This window comes from Ammospiza caudacuta, chromosome 1 (assembly GCF_027887145.1).
Source record: "Ammospiza caudacuta isolate bAmmCau1 chromosome 1, bAmmCau1.pri, whole genome shotgun sequence".
Lineage (NCBI taxonomy): Eukaryota > Metazoa > Chordata > Aves > Passeriformes > Passerellidae > Ammospiza > Ammospiza caudacuta.
Genome location: NC_080593.1, coordinates 15,756,065 through 15,771,380, shown reverse-complemented (window position 1 = coordinate 15,771,380; position 15,316 = coordinate 15,756,065). Strand labels below are relative to the sequence as shown.

The following is a 15,316-nucleotide window of genomic DNA, read 5'->3' as shown; positions in this document are numbered from 1 at the left end:
AACTGCTTTTACTTTCCATAAATAATAGGCTGAATGTAACATGTGGGAGTTGCTACCGCATTTAGATGCTTAGCTTGTTCTAAATCTTCAGGATCCCAAAACCTGAAAAAAATAAGTGGTAATTGTGTAAAAAAAGTTAAACCTTACAAATAGGTTTGCATTGGTCCACTGGCGTGTGTTTCCCAAAGAGAAAACAATATTTCAGAATATTTCAATATAAATTCTGGCTATCCCCTGTGGAAATTTTTTAAGTGTCCCACTCTTCCAGTGCTCAATATAATTTGGAAATGATGTGACAATGTTCTTGCTCCACTTCCCCTTATAGTTCATAGTAGCATATCTGATTCTGCAAATAGCAAGGTTTTAGAAAGCAAAATTCTTAAAATCCTAAATTCTTAAAACTTTTTACTGCCTACAGAAATTGTGCTATGACTTCACTTAAGCAAATGTAAAAGGTTCTGGAATTTTGCTGCTGTCTGCCATTTACTTAATTCATTTCTTTCCAGAAGGACACAGAGTTGTTAAAGCAAGAACAGGAAATAATAGAAATATTAGTTGATAGGAGACAACATTTATTTTGTTTCCTGTGAGTAAACTTTTTTTCCACAGTAGTAGTCTTTTAATTATTCTTAAACAGTCTGTTTCCACATATTTTGCTAAATGTGCTGGGATTGTTTGTGTTTCATTCAAAACAAATTAGATCGTGGCATTTGATAGTAGTAGTTGAAGGAATATAATTAGCTTTGTTTTCTCTTTAGGAAGAAGACATGTTCAAACAAGATTAGTTGAACCAAGAGCCTCATCACTGAACAGCGGAGACTGTTTCCTGTTGTTAACTCCACATTTATGTTTCTTGTGGGTAGGAGAGTTTGCAAATGTCATAGAAAAAGCAAAGGTCAGTACTGTTGTGAGGTTTTATTTATTATTTATTTTTAGAACCTTTGCAATATGTGTCTCTGATAAAATTGAGCCTTAGTGCCACTTCTCTCAAAAAGTGGCATGTAACTGATAGTCTGTGACAGGGAGATATGCAGGATTCCTGAAAATATGTTTTAGGTCATGCACTGAATGAAAGCTGGCATTTGTGAAGGAGTGTGTAGTTTGTGGAGCTGCAAGAGAAAAAAGGATATCCTCAGGATACAGACTAAACTAAAAAAAAAAAAAAAAATAGTCTGAATTGCAGGATGTCCTTTTCATTCCCATGTCCACTGAGATCAGTCTTGCTTTAAGGCAAATGAAAGAATGAATGCATTTATGTAAATTTTTTTTCTAGTGTCTGTTTATTTAGTGCAATAAATAATAACAATTTCTTCTGCTATTTGCTGTATTATATCTCATTTGCCTTCTCACCGAGCAAGAATATTGCACAAGTATTCCAAAGACTTAAGCAATCCTGTTCAGATAACTGTTAATCTCTTAGGCTTCAGAACTTGCAACTTTAATTCAGACAAAGAGGGAACTTGGCTGTAGAGCTTCTTATATACAGACTATAGAAGAAGGAATAAATACCCATACCCACGCAGCCAAAGACTTCTGGAAACTCCTTGGTGGACAGACAAATTACCAGTGTAAGCATTGTTATAGTTACAGTATCTGATACTCTACCACAATAAAATAGTAGAGTTGGTTCTCTTTAGTAAAGATATTTGGAGGTTAATTTTTTGTTTGTTGTTTTTGACAATCTTTCCCTTAAGCCGCTGGAAGTCCTGAAGAAGACGAAATGTACGAAGCCGCAATAATAGAAACAAATTGCATTTACCGCCTTGTAGAGGATAAACTCATTCCTGAGGATGACTACTGGGGCAAGGTGCCAAAATGTACCCTGCTACAACCAAAAGAGGTATTGTGCCACTAACTGCTCCTGTGGTAAGTGCAGGAACATGTGTGTTGTGCATGTTGTACAAGTGCAGCTGGTAATGACTTGCAGTAACTGCAAATGCTTGTGGAGAGGATCGCTGAAGCTGGGTCCTCTGTGTTTCTGAAAGGCTTTTCCATACTTTGCTTTCCAGAGTGTGCTGCAAGGTCTCAAGAAATTATCTTCATAGTAAAATACCATTTTAGGAAGTGTAAATCTTTTTTGTCAACAGTGGCTTACCCCAGAGTCATGAAGTGCAAAATAAGTTGCACTTTGGAAAAACAAAACAAAATAAAACCTGCTTCTATTTCTATCCCTAGCTGACTTTTTGTCTTCCAACAAATATTTCACCCATCTAAGTCAGAAGGAGAGCAGGTTTATAAAATGAGGATATGATGCATTTTCTTGAAAGTATTGAAGTCACTGCCTTTTTGCCTATATTGTGTGTTCTGTCAGCCCTCCCTGGCTGTAGGACAATGCATAGGTCTGAAATGTCAGAGAAAGCTGCTGAAACTGGACAGCTATTAGGCATGCAACAGAAACCAGACTTTTAGCAGTAAGAGCTCTCTAAGCTGCTAGTGACTTCAGCTACATAATGATACACATCACAGCATTCCCCCTACTTACTTCCAGTCATCCTCAAAAACTGGACATCACAATGCAGACCACTGGCCTGTCCTTACTTGCATTGCAGTGCTCTTTGTTACCGTCTATACAGAAACTTGTATTTGGAGGATTTTCTGTTCAGCACAAGAAAACTGGAGGATCAGGGTATCACCTAACCTAATAGTAGGTTGATTTTTTTGTTGTTGTTTGATTTTGATTTTAGGTGCTGGTGTTTGATTTTGGCAGTGAAGTATATGTATGGCATGGAAAAGAAGTTACTTTAGCACAAAGAAAAGTGGCATTCCAGCTGGCAAAACACTTGTGGAATGGCACCTTTGACTACTCCAATTGTGATATAAATCCTCTGGACCCCGGAGAATGCAATCCCCTCATACCCAGGTATTGTAACTCAAATTAGTCTCATTTCAGATACATAGTTTTCCTGCCCTCTTTTCACAGTGTTTATTTTGATTCTATATCTTTTCTTCCCTTGCACAGAAAGGGACAAGGACGCCCAGACTGGGCTGTATTTGGCAGACTCACAGAACATAACGAGACAATACTGTTCAAAGAAAAATTTCTTGATTGGACAGAACTGAAGAAACTCAATGAGAAGAATTCTAGTGAATCCCTTCACCAGAAGGTGCATATAATAAGCATGCTAGGTATTTCAAACTAGATGACTTAGTTGGGATGGCAGTCAGGGAAGTTTGTGCTCAAGGATCAAGAGCACATTTTTTATCTTGTGGGCTTTGATCTAGAGGTCAGAACATCACCTCCCAGAGTGAACCCACAGAGTTGTTTTATATTATTATTATTTATAGATTATAATATAATTATATCTTATGCTTTGATTATATCTTATATATAAATAATGATATATTTATTGTTGTTATTCTTATTAATATATGAGCCAGGCAGCTCAATGAATACTGCTGAGGTGGCTATGACAGGGCTTCAAATGATGACAAGATACTAAAGTACTGAAATATGCAGGAGTCAAAATGTTTGACTGGAACTGTGTGGCAAGGAGAAAAAAAATGCTGTGCTCAAAGAAATCCCTTCTCTGTGTTTTCTGACAGGAAGAATCCAGATCTGACTCTAAACCATATGATGTCATGCTAATGGTAGCTGTGCCTCAAACAACTGTGGGCACGGTCTTGGATGGAATGAATATTGGCCGGGGTTATGGACTGGTAGAAGGAGAAGATGGGAGGCAGTTTGAAATTATCACTGCCTCTGTGGATGTCTGGCATATCCTGGAATTTGATTATAGTAGACTGCCTAAGCAAAGCATAGGGCAGTTCCATGAGGGAGACACATACGTGGTGAAGTGGAAGTACATGGTGAGCACTACAGGTTAGTGAACAATTCCATTTCATCCTGCTGAAACATGCAGAAGTGCAGCTAAAATTCCTGCTGTTAGTGGTGACATCCAGACCTAGATTCCCATGGATGTGAGGCAGTTTGAAAGGTTAAGGATGCTAATTTCGCCTTTCTAGGTCATTAAAATGTAAAGTTTCGTATTTTGTTTAAAAGAAAGCAGTAGAAAATAAAAAAGTTGTAGTTATTTTTGATATACCAGATGTAATGCTTCCATCTCTGCTTTTACCCGCCATTGGTGGTGTACATGTTCACAGGACAGTTCATTAAGCCCACAGTTTAACACCAAAATAGTTAGGCAACTGGACTAATGGCAGTGGTCTGAATGTCTAGCAAAAGAGATAGGCTTAGCAACAAGAAAAACTTTTGCTGGTTATGGAGATCAATAAAACAATGCCAGGAAAAGCCCTTGCCAGCTCATTGCCCTTGCTATCCCTTCTGCTGTTGCTGGAAACCCTTTGATCTGGATTTGAGGCTCAGCAGTGTTCTGACAAAGAGCCTGAGAGCAGCAGGCAAAGCCTGAGAACCAGTCAGCTCAATAAGCCCACTGGAACTCTCCCTTGTGGCACTAAACTAAGAATAGGTGGTTTTTGTGGTAAGTTAAAAACAAATAGTCTAAAACTGATTGTTCCAAATAGAGTTTATTAAAGTCAGTTGAAAGCACATAACAGTTATACAGCTTCAGGCTTTTAGCCAAAAAAATGTAAGTAGGTCTTAGTCAGGATCATTGAGATCAGATACTGGCAAATCCAAGAAAAATATGAAAGCTTCTAAGTCTTGGGAGAAGTGGGTAACACTAGTACTGAACTGTAAACAGACTTCTAATCCAAATGGATGAAAACATATTCCATCACTCCAAAACAGAATAAATTTTTATGTAGGAGGCAGTACTTTTATGGGCTGAATGTACAGATAAGAATGAAACCCATAAATTTTAAAGTAAGTAGTGTTTTGAGTATTCTCAACTTGAAAAAAACAGGATGCTTTCTCCTAAGTGTTTCACTTGGATTCTGCTCAGCACTGCTGGAATCAAGGCAGATGTTTTAACGTTTTTTTTTCAAATCTGTTTTAAAACTCTTGGGTTTTTTTAATCTTTGATTTCATTCTAACTGTTTATTCTCTATTCACTGTAAAGAGTGCAATGTTCTGTAAGTAGTTGTGTTGTGAATCTCACTTGCTGTAAACATTATTTGCTTATCATAACAAGTAAATGCCGACTCTTAAGGAGAAAAAAAAAAGCAGCTCCTCTCCTGCTGCCAAAGAACAGTGTGTAATGTGGAAAATCAGCCATAATGCACTCTTCTTCTAACATTACTGGACAGGCCATTTCACATGCAAATTGGCTCAAATGCTGTCAGTTATTTTTCTCCAGATAGTAACAGGTCTTTCTACATCTCTTTCTGCAGCCAAGACAGGCATCTCTGCCTGTGGGCTTACATCCACCTGAGGAGACAATGCCAGCTCTGCATGGGGACACTCTGGCTTGGAGACTTAATGTTCCTCCAATTGCACATTTTTTTCTTTCCTGTTCTGGATGGGATAGTGCTGAGCTGGCAAATGAGATGAAACCATGTGCTGTTTAAACCTATAGCCAGAATATTTTCTTCAGCATGTGCTCTCTGTTTCACAGTTGGAAGCAGACAAAAAGGAGAGCAACAAGTACGGGCTGTTGGAAAAGAGAAATGTGTGTATTTCTTTTGGCAAGGAAGGCACTCCACAGTGAGTGAGAAAGGAACATCAGCTCTCATGACAGTGGAACTTGATGAAGAGAGAGGAGCACAGGTGAGCTTCCTAGATGGCAGATCTGGTAAGATCTGCCTGTCTGGATAGCCATGAACAGTAAACAGGAATTATCTTCTTTGCCTTTCTGTAAACGTGTTCTTGCCATTACAAACACAGACCTCAAAATTACTTTTGACATTATTCCAATTGCCAGAGACACATAAGCTCCTTTATGGACTGTCATTCCCAAATGGTGCTTCTAAGGATATTTCTGAAAAGGCTGAAGGAGAAGGTCTTTTCTCCCTTCTCTGCAGGAATAGGTGAAGCACAGTTGCACAGATTCATGCCATCCTTTCAAGTGCATGTTCAGAGAGCAGGACTGTCTTCCTAGTGCCAAGGAGAAGCACTTTTTGCAGGCCAAGGCAAAAAAATACATTGGAAATTTTGAATTTGCTTACTTTGTAATTACATATTAATTGCATTGTTTGCAGAGATTCTAGGAAATGAAGGTGAAGCTGAGAGGACAGGCTAATTTGCTTTGTCTTTAGGCAGACTTGGGCTTTCCTGTGGCTTCACTGTTACCAGCATACAAGATGGATGGATTAAAGTTAGTTTCTGTGCCTTGGTCCTGCTTTAATTAGTTTTTTAACAGCAGCGTAGAAATGACCAGCAAGACAGGAGTTCATAGAGGAGAAATATAAGGGCCCTTGATCAAGAGTGTGAGAGTCTCTGCAACATAGCTGATTTAGGAATTGGCTATATCAGTTTCATACTCTTCATGCAATGTTTAGTGAACAAAGAACATGCATGTTATCAAAGAAACCAGTTTTATAGCAAATTTTGAACCTACTTCAGTTCCTATGTTATCTCCATAATGGTTTCAGTGAACATCGGTCAAGGTGGACAGGTTCTGTAAATATTCATAAAATTCAAAAAAGGTTAGTTTAAACCAATTTAAATTAAAGTTCATTTGGTATTCCATTATCCTCTGAAACTCAATTGTTGGATTCCAGCTAGAGTTTCTTTTAATATGCAGGCCACATATGGAACCCATTGCGTGCTGATGTATGGTAATTTAAACAATAGTCAGCAGTTGTAAAGTAGAAGGAAAGCTATGTTTGTGGGTGGCCATAACTATATAATTTTTAATAATCTATAGAGACCAGTTTTCCTGAGTCTGTATACTTCTTTTATTTTTTTAATGAAGAGTGGTGCGTTCAATTTCCAGGTACAAGTCCTTCAAGGGAAAGAACCACCGTGCTTCTTGCAGTGTTTCCAAGGAGGGATGATTGTGCATGCTGGAAGAAGGGAAGAGGAAGAAGAAAATGCACAAAGTAAATTATTGTTAGTTAAGAGTTTCTGCCCCAAAATCCTTTTTTAGCTGTTGTGGAGAGCTTTGTATTCAGCCTCAACTACCCTACTCGGTAGAAAAGAAAAATTAATGCATGAAACTCTTGAGACAGCTTTGTAATGCTTTGTTTCAAGGTAGCCTTTTTCTTCTTTGAGCAGAGAATGGATTTTGTCACCCTAGAGCATGCTGACTTGATTGTATTGATGCACATATAATTTTTTTTAGTTTGATTTTGCTTAAGCCAAGTTCCATTTGCTTTAAAGTATGCCCTTTTCTACACAGTCTGGGGAGGAAGAGTGTTTTTATGAGCAGTTCTTCTGCTCCAAAGAAAGCTCTAAGCTTTTATTCCCCAATCACTGCTTTTTGTAAGATATTCCTTGAATGCAGAAGGAGAATTTCAGTGGAAGTGTAGCTTGGAGATGCTTCAGTTTTCACTTGACTGTGACCTTATGTTCCTAAGGTGCAGAGGGAAAAGAGAGCTGAATAGGAGGAATACTGTGTTTGTTTCCCTTCTTCACCATATGAAACAGCAGAACTTGACTCTTCTGCTCTGTTAAGCTCTTCAGCTCTCAGTACTTGTGCTCTTGTAGCAAGGTTTTAGAAGGCATCTCTTCTGCACGGGGTTTCTGAAGTAATGTTAGCCAAACCCAGTGCTTAGCTAATTCATTCTGTCACAACATAGGCACGCAGGAGGTGAAATTCATCCAGTATGAGAACAACTGTTCCAGAGTAGGGGTTTTAAATTTTCAGTCCCATGTGATTTTATAATAGTGCTGCTCTGTTCCTGTCTTCTCCAGGTGATTGGAGGCTTTATTGTGTGCGAGGAGAAGTTCCCAATGAAGGAAACTTACTTGAAGTAGCGTGTCACTGCAGCAGCCTGCGTTCCAGGACATCCATGATTGTCCTCAATATCAACAAAGCTCTCATCTACCTGTGGCATGGCTGCAAAGCACAGGCTCACACCAAGGATGTAGGAAGAACAGCAGCCAATAAAATAAAAGAACAGTGAGTGTCTGATCTATATTTTGGAGATGATATATAGACTACCAATTTACTTGAAGTAGTCTTACTCAAAGAAAATTTGAAATAAATAAAGCTGTCCTCTAAGTACAAATGCAACATGTGTATGCTTTGTCAGGAGGAGGAGTGAAGGTTGGATGGTTTGGTAGAGTGTAGAAAACTCATATCCTGTAATTGCTTTCACAGGAGGTCAAATGCATTTATTAATAAACTCATAGAATGGTTGGAAGGGACCTTAAAGATCATCTAACTCCAGTCTCCCTGCCATGGGCAGAGATACCTTCCACTAGACCAGATTGCTCAAAGCCCCATGCAACCTGGCCTTGAACCCTTCCAGGGATTGTGCTGATCCCCCATCACTCTTACAGGCACCTACATTCTTCCTACTGTACTAATTACAGTTAAAACAAAGTCGTTTTCCATTTGGAGTGAGATGCTAAACAACTGAATAGCAAATCAAAGCACATTCAATAGCAGGATTAGAATCTAGCCTTGTGGGTAAGAAAGGGAAAATTAACTTGGGAAAGCATGTAAGGAGAACAGCAGCCATTACAAAAGCAGGCAGTGACAATCCCTACTGAGAACTCCTGTGAGCATCTCCTTCACTCTGGGAATGGGATCCATATGCTACAAGAATAGTTGTTGAAATTCCCTGTCTTATTTTTGGATAATTTTTCAAAGTGCTTGTGTTGGCCTGAAGTGTGCAACAAACCTGTAAGGTACTTCTGGGGTCCACTAATGCAAGTAGCCAGCAGCTTTGTGTGTTAGGTGTGTTTGGGGCAGGAGCAACATGAGTCCACTCTCTCTTTGTGTTTTATAGGTGTCCACTGGAGGCAGGGCTGCACAGCAGCAGCAAGGTGACAATTCATGAATGTGACGAAGGGTCAGAGCCCTTGGGATTCTGGGACGCCTTGGGGAGGAGAGATCGGAAGGCCTATGACTGCATGTTGCAAGGTAGATCTGCCTTCCTGGATTTGGCACTCACACTTTACTCTACTGGTGTACAGTGTTGTCAGATATAATGTAAAGTTTTTGAAAAATTTTTTAGTTGTTGAGTTCTTCAGAGAAATGCTTTCAAAAATCTTACTGAGTTAAGTAATACTGTTCTAGAAGGAAAGTACTGGAAAAACCAAGTGTTTCATTTAGTTCTCCCCCGCTTCTGCTGCCCCTCTGTATTCAGGCAGCACATAGCAATAGTTAACACTGTTACAAATATATTTTGCTTCTCTTCTGAAGGAATTTAAGAGGCAGTTCTCCTCATATTCCTGTCCAGCCTTTGCTTTGAAACTGCCAACAAAGGTAGCAGGGGAATTGATTTGCCAAGTGGAAAATTTGTCAGCTAACTCTGCAATGGGCTTGCTTCACTTAAGCTGCAGAACAGCGGGTTATGAAATGGCTGATAGTAACTAACCAGGATCAGATTCAGACTGATGGCAGCCAGCCCCTCAGCTCACCTTTTTACAGCTGTTGCTAGTCCCTCAAGACATCTGGTTGTCTTTCCTGATTTTTCAAAACCCAGAAAATTAACAGTAATTTTTAAAGTGTATTGTTAGCTTTTACAGTTAAGTCTAACATTTTTTGTTGTGGCTCTTCTTAATTTTTGTTCTTTAAAGATCCTGGAAAGTTTAATTTCACGCCCCGCCTGTTCAGCCTCAGTAGTTCATCAGGAGAATTCTCAGCCACTGAGTATGTTTACCCTTCAAGAGACCCTGCTGTCATCAATTCCATGCCATTCTTGCAAGAGGATCTTTACACTGCCCCACAGCCAGGTATGTGCTTTAAAATACTTAAGTAACAAGAAAACAGATGACTGTGTCCTGCGTTGGGCAGTATCTTAGTAATTGTAAGCACTTCTAACTTGATATATCACAGGAAAATGTGTGCATGTGATGCTTATACAGTAGTAGGCAGTAACAGTAATTTTTCCATGATGAAGATGCTGAGAAATAATCAAGTGTATATATGTATGCCAGAAGCTCGCTGTAAAAATATGTTGTTTATATCAGAGAATCAGAGTCCAGTTGAAGTTTAGCTGGATAATTAACAAAGAAATTGATAAGATATGAAGTGATCCTGTTGTGATGCTGACAAGCGTAAAAGACTGGGGTTGTTCAGGGGATTACAAAAACTAGTAAGTAGCTAATGATGGATTTTTTATTTTCTGACTGTGTTGACACAGCCCTCTTCCTTGTTGACAATCACCATGAAGTGTACCTGTGGCAAGGCTGGTGGCCTGTGGAGAACAAAATCACTGGATCAGCTCGAATCAGGTGGGCTACGGACAGGAAATGCGCCATGGAGACGGTGCTGCGGTACTGCAAAGGTAACAGACTGCTGTGCCTGCTCTGAGTGTGTCACACCTGTCCATGCCTCCTGTCCTCAGCTGAAAGGTGCTCCCTCAGTGTTATCAATAAGCATTTGAAGATACATTGCCCACTCTTTCTTAGCAAACCATTTGTTTAGTAACAGCGTTGTTCCCAAATTGCCAAGATGCTCTACTGACTCTGCCCACAGTGGAAAGGCTTTATTTATTGTGTTACACCTCAGAATCACAGTTTAAGTTAACAGTTTAAACATTCTCACTAAGCCTCCAAGCTTAAGCTTAGTTGTTCTTGGCAGGACACTTCTGCTGAGCATACCAGAAGGTTTCATTTACCTGAATTTGGCTAATTTCAGACCATCACACTCTGCTTACTCTATTCTAAGTCTGCTTTTGTAAGATAAGAAAGGCTCTGGGTTAGAAGGAGCTGTTGGGGATTTTCAGCATATATGTTTTAATCTTTGCAGTCAGATACAGTAAAAATACTGAAAAACATGTTAAAAGGTCCCATATTAATTAAAAAGAAATCCTGGAAAATTTATTCTTTCTGCCTTAAGCTACTTCAGCTTTTCAGGAAAAATTAAATACCCTTAGGAGGTAGCTTTAAATAGTGGGTGAGATTGCAAAATACTGTACCTTTTGTAATTTCTCCCTCCTTTTCTTTGTATTTTGACTATTTTTAGGAAAAAATGTAAAGAAGCCGCCCAAATCCTATCTAATTCATGCTGGCCTAGAACCTCTGACTTTCACTAATATGTTCCCAAGTTGGGAGCACAGGGAAGACATCGCAGAGATCACAGAAATGGTAAATCTTTTCATTGCATAATCTGTTTCCTATTGCTAGTAATTGTGCCTTGTGTTGTCAGTTACACTGGTTGTTTCCACTGGCAAGCCCCAAGATCCAGAGGATAAACTTAGAAAGCACAGTTCAGAAGTCTGCATAGGGGAAAAAAAAAACCAGCAACACAGCTAAATTCTGACTGGGAATGTGTATATCAGAGGCATTGCTTTTTGATTTTTCATGTAACTTCTCATATTCTTTTTTTGTTAAAAACAGAAGAAAAGTGTTACCTGAATCATCTCTTAAAAAGAGATGTGCTGGAGTTTGAGCTTAACAGATTAGCTGTTTCAGTCATGCAGCAATGTGCAGTTCTGGTCTGTTCCCCAGATTCAAAGTGCAGGGGAACAAAACACCTTTCAAAGGATCAGCTGGCCCCAAGGGCTTTGTTACTGACTTCCTCATCTGGGATTCAGAGTCACAGCCAAATTACATGTAGCTGCTTTAAATCTTTCAGTCAAAGGGCATCTCAACATAAATGACATTTTCTGTTTTGTAAGTCTTCTGCAGACATCCTTAGTAGAAAATGCTGGCTTCATGACTAAAAACAGATTTCAGCCTTAAACTGAGATTCTGGGAAAACAGGATGTCCTTCTGCTAAGTGCAGACCTGTTTTTAGCTGTGAAATTTTTGTAGGGCAGCTCTGTTGGCCTCTGTGCACACCTGGACATACAGCTTTGTGCTCAGGCAGGGCAGGTTATCCCATGCCATCTGCAGATGGCCATGGGCACAGCTGATGCTTTCAGCATTGTGATCCTGTTCTGTGTTTTCTCCTTTCAGGACGCTGAGGTTTCTAATCAGATAATACTTGTAGAGGATGTGCTGGCCAAGCTGTGTAAAACAGTGTATCCATTAGCAGATCTCTTAGCTAGGCCTCTGCCTGAGGGAGTTGATCCACTGAAGCTTGAAATTTATCTTTCAGATGAGGACTTTGAGGTAAGGAGAGAATAGGTGCACTGTTACTCTGTGCATCTATGCCTAACCATGCAAGAGGGTAATTTGCTGGTTGTGCTACTCATCAGTTGTTTTTGCTAATAGTACATCCTTTCATTTTAAATGCAGGTTGCATTAGAGATGACAAGAGAGGAGTACAATGCACTGCCATCTTGGAAGCAAGTTAACCTGAAGAAGGCAAAAGGACTTTTCTAAGCTGTGTTTATGGAAGTGAGCACTAAAGGGATGTCCACTCTCTATGTCCTTTAGAAGAATTGTACCCTACATTTACAGAACAAATAAAAATAATTCGAAGTTATTAGTGACTACCTATCTGGAGGTGTGTAATATTATAATAAAAGGCCAAGAGAACTCTTTGAAAATGGAATTCAATTTTGACTCTTAAAGGTAATGTTTTTAAGCTCCGTTCTCCTATGCACTTAAACAGTAGTTTCTTGAGCTACTGCTGCAGGTGTCCTTTGGCTATATCCAATACTTGCCATTTTTGTTTTTAAAGAAGTTCTCTTTGTAAAGTGTTATTTTGTTAGTTTGTGGATTACAAAGAATTTATATTTATATAAACACATAGAACAAGTATTTAACAATGCAATATGTATTCACTTTCAAGACTTCCATGTCAAAACTACAGAAAAGTAGCTGATGGCAGTTGCTTGTACTGAATTAGCTATACCACCAATATGTATCTCCTTTGCATTCTGAAAAGTTTCTCTTTGCAATAGTTAATGAATTGTTCTCAGTGCTGCTTCAGGTGCTAAACTGAAAAAAGCATTTGTATTTATAGCATGGATTTCTTGAGAAACTATGCGAATCAACCTTTATACTTTATTATCCAAAAATGTATAGTGCCTTGTTTTTTGTGTACAGTTTATATACAAAAAAAAAAAAAGATTGGTCTGCATTTTGAAGATGGCTTAGAACGGTCTCCTATGTTACTTTTATAATAGTAGAAATAAAAACATCTCAGTTTCTAATCCTTGTTGTAAACATTAAACATGTCTTTTGTGATATAAGAACCGAAAGGAAAAGCTTCTGAATAAACTCTTAGCGATGCTCTGACTTGTCATTAATTTGTACTGTAATCTGTACTAGCATTGGAACCTCCCATAACATAGTATTTTCTCAAAATATTTTAACCTTTGATATCTGTGGGTATTGTACAAAGTTATAATTTGAGAAGCAGATAATGTAGAAAATAATCAATGTATGAGATAAAGTTGGGCAGAACTTTAATGCTGAATGTTGGAACCTGTCAGTCACACAACTCTGTATTCTTTGGGTTTCCCTGTTTTATATATGAAACCAAAATTATTATGCTGGTTTTCAAAATTTGAAAAAATCTTTTCAACCTTTGTGCAATTGGGAGTAAAATTTGAATTGAAAATTAGCGTTGTGTCTATTCTTTCAATAAGCACTGAAGATAAAATTTTTTTCACTCAATTAATTAGGACATTGAATAGAATCTTCGAGTAAATATTTGCTTATGGTTTGAAATGTTTTTCAGGCATTTGGCATTTCTATAACAAGCTGTGTGGTTCTCCTCTGTATCCTAGTGGGTTTCACATTTTCATTCCTGTCTGCATACCTTTCCTTCTGCCCTGCAACCATTTAGAGCTGCTCGTGGTGATATCTCAGGTTTTAGCTTTTCTTGGGGTGGTGCCTGTTGCTGCTCTTGTCATTCTCCTAGGCCAAGGGACTTGAAGTGGGACTGTTGAATGTGTGAGGTGTGGATTTCTGCAAGATCTGCAATAAATATTGCTTCATAGTTAAAGTGAATCTTGTTTTGACAGATGGACTGGTAAGTTGTAACCAAGCCTTTAAGTAAATGAATTAAAAACTCAGAAATACATAAGTACTATTCACCTAACATGAGATATTACAGGTGAATTTTTAGCAGTGGAGCATTTCCTTTCATGTGTGGGTTTCTGTCAAGAACTGAAATGAAATAACCCAAGAAAATGTTAGGAGCAGTATTCAGAGCCAGAATGCTTCTTACATACATGCCAGCAAAAAGCTGTTTAGATGCCAGTTCCTCAGAGGTCCTCAGCTGCATGTATACACTGTTAGTTTGAAAATGCAGGGCTTTATAGTGACAAGTTTCTAAAGCCACTGCTGTATTCATCTAAGCATTTTTGCACCCATATATTTTCCTCTTTCACCCTCCCTGGTGATAAAATCAAGCAGGAATTAGGTTTTGATTATTCATGTTCAGTCTGTACCATGAGGGTAGCAGGTTCCTCTGTTTTGATTTTTCTCTCCAACCGAGAGCTGATTTGCATAGCATGATTGACCTTGGTTTTCCCTCTGGCAGGGTAGTATCACTTGCTTTTGTTTATTGAAAACATTGTCAGCCCTTAAGTGCTGCTGAAGGGCAACATTCACCCACCTTAAAGCCTTTAGAATCTCAGCTGAAAGACAAGAAGAGCCAGCAAGGGGGCTGCAGGCACTGAAACAACTCGCTGTTGTCAGATCTCAGAGTCCCTGTAAATTTTCCACTATTTTGTATTTAATGGCCCAGTTCCATGAACCAGGACACAGAACCCAACTTTCTACCTGGGTGCTTTTCTCATAACATTGCCCAGGAAAACTTTAAGGTTTTGCAGAAAATACTTTATTATCCATTATATACTTGTTACTTATCACAATGCTTTCCATTATATATTGTTACTATCAAAATGTGAAGCTGACAACAGAAAGCAAATCAGTGTCAGGCCTTAGACAGAATTGTAGATTATGCTTTAGCTTTCTGCTACCTTCCCTCTCCACTATAGGGATGCCATTTGTGGTTGGAAATTACAAAGGGCCATTAAAATATTCTTGAACTGGTTTTAGAGCCCTGCATGGGAAATAGAGCTGAAACGTGTCCTGCATGGCCAGGGGGACAGGGTTAGTTTGGTTGCTTGCCTGGGTTACCTGGTGTTCTCTGCTTGTTTCAAATAGACACCCAAGAACTCCATGTTTAGGCAAAGTTTCTAGTGTAAGAAGTCTGCACATGAAAAAGGTAGTACATTAAACATGGCATTCTGTGTTTTCCGTCAATACCATAGCTTTCAGGCCTTGAGTCATGATTTTATTTCCTATGGTTTTAAACTGTCCCATCCTGACTCTTAAAAGTATTGTTCTCTGATTACACAGTTATTCCTGCCCACATAAGGTTTTGTTAGCAGTGAAATGGGCTGGAAATGTGAATACATTAGTATGCCAAAACAACAAATAAAACATTATGTCTGAAAAATCTGCTACCTGTATGCAGCAGCCAGAAGAGGAGAG

The 15,316-nt window shown here is 38.8% G+C and overlaps 1 protein-coding gene across 7 annotated transcripts in view; it reads left to right on the top strand.

Annotated features, from left to right (window-relative positions):
• SVIL (supervillin) overlaps nt 1-13,607 on the top strand; it is a 134,453-nt gene extending 120,846 nt beyond the window's left edge. For 4 of the 7 annotated variants that reach the window (XM_058825573.1, XM_058825555.1, XM_058825562.1 and 1 more), the window contains 15 exons: nt 759-895; nt 1,421-1,568; nt 1,695-1,840; nt 2,685-2,860; nt 2,960-3,104; nt 3,544-3,820; nt 5,475-5,626; nt 6,795-6,900; nt 7,715-7,922; nt 8,758-8,891; nt 9,551-9,706; nt 10,117-10,260; nt 10,941-11,062; nt 11,876-12,031; nt 12,158-13,607. In XM_058825573.1, the coding sequence (XP_058681556.1) occupies nt 759-895; nt 1,421-1,568; nt 1,695-1,840; nt 2,685-2,860; nt 2,960-3,104; nt 3,544-3,820; nt 5,475-5,626; nt 6,795-6,900; nt 7,715-7,922; nt 8,758-8,891; nt 9,551-9,706; nt 10,117-10,260; nt 10,941-11,062; nt 11,876-12,031; nt 12,158-12,244 (2,294 nt within the window). In that variant the 3' untranslated portion in view covers nt 12,245-13,607. The remainder of the gene's footprint in view (nt 1-758; nt 896-1,420; nt 1,569-1,694; nt 1,841-2,684; nt 2,861-2,959; nt 3,105-3,543; nt 3,821-5,474; nt 5,627-6,794; nt 6,901-7,714; nt 7,923-8,757; nt 8,892-9,550; nt 9,707-10,116; nt 10,261-10,940; nt 11,063-11,875; nt 12,032-12,157) is intronic. The other 3 variants (XM_058825566.1, XM_058825579.1, XM_058825592.1) reach the window with 1 other exon arrangement.
• The last annotated feature ends 1,709 nt before the right edge of the window (nt 13,608-15,316 follow it).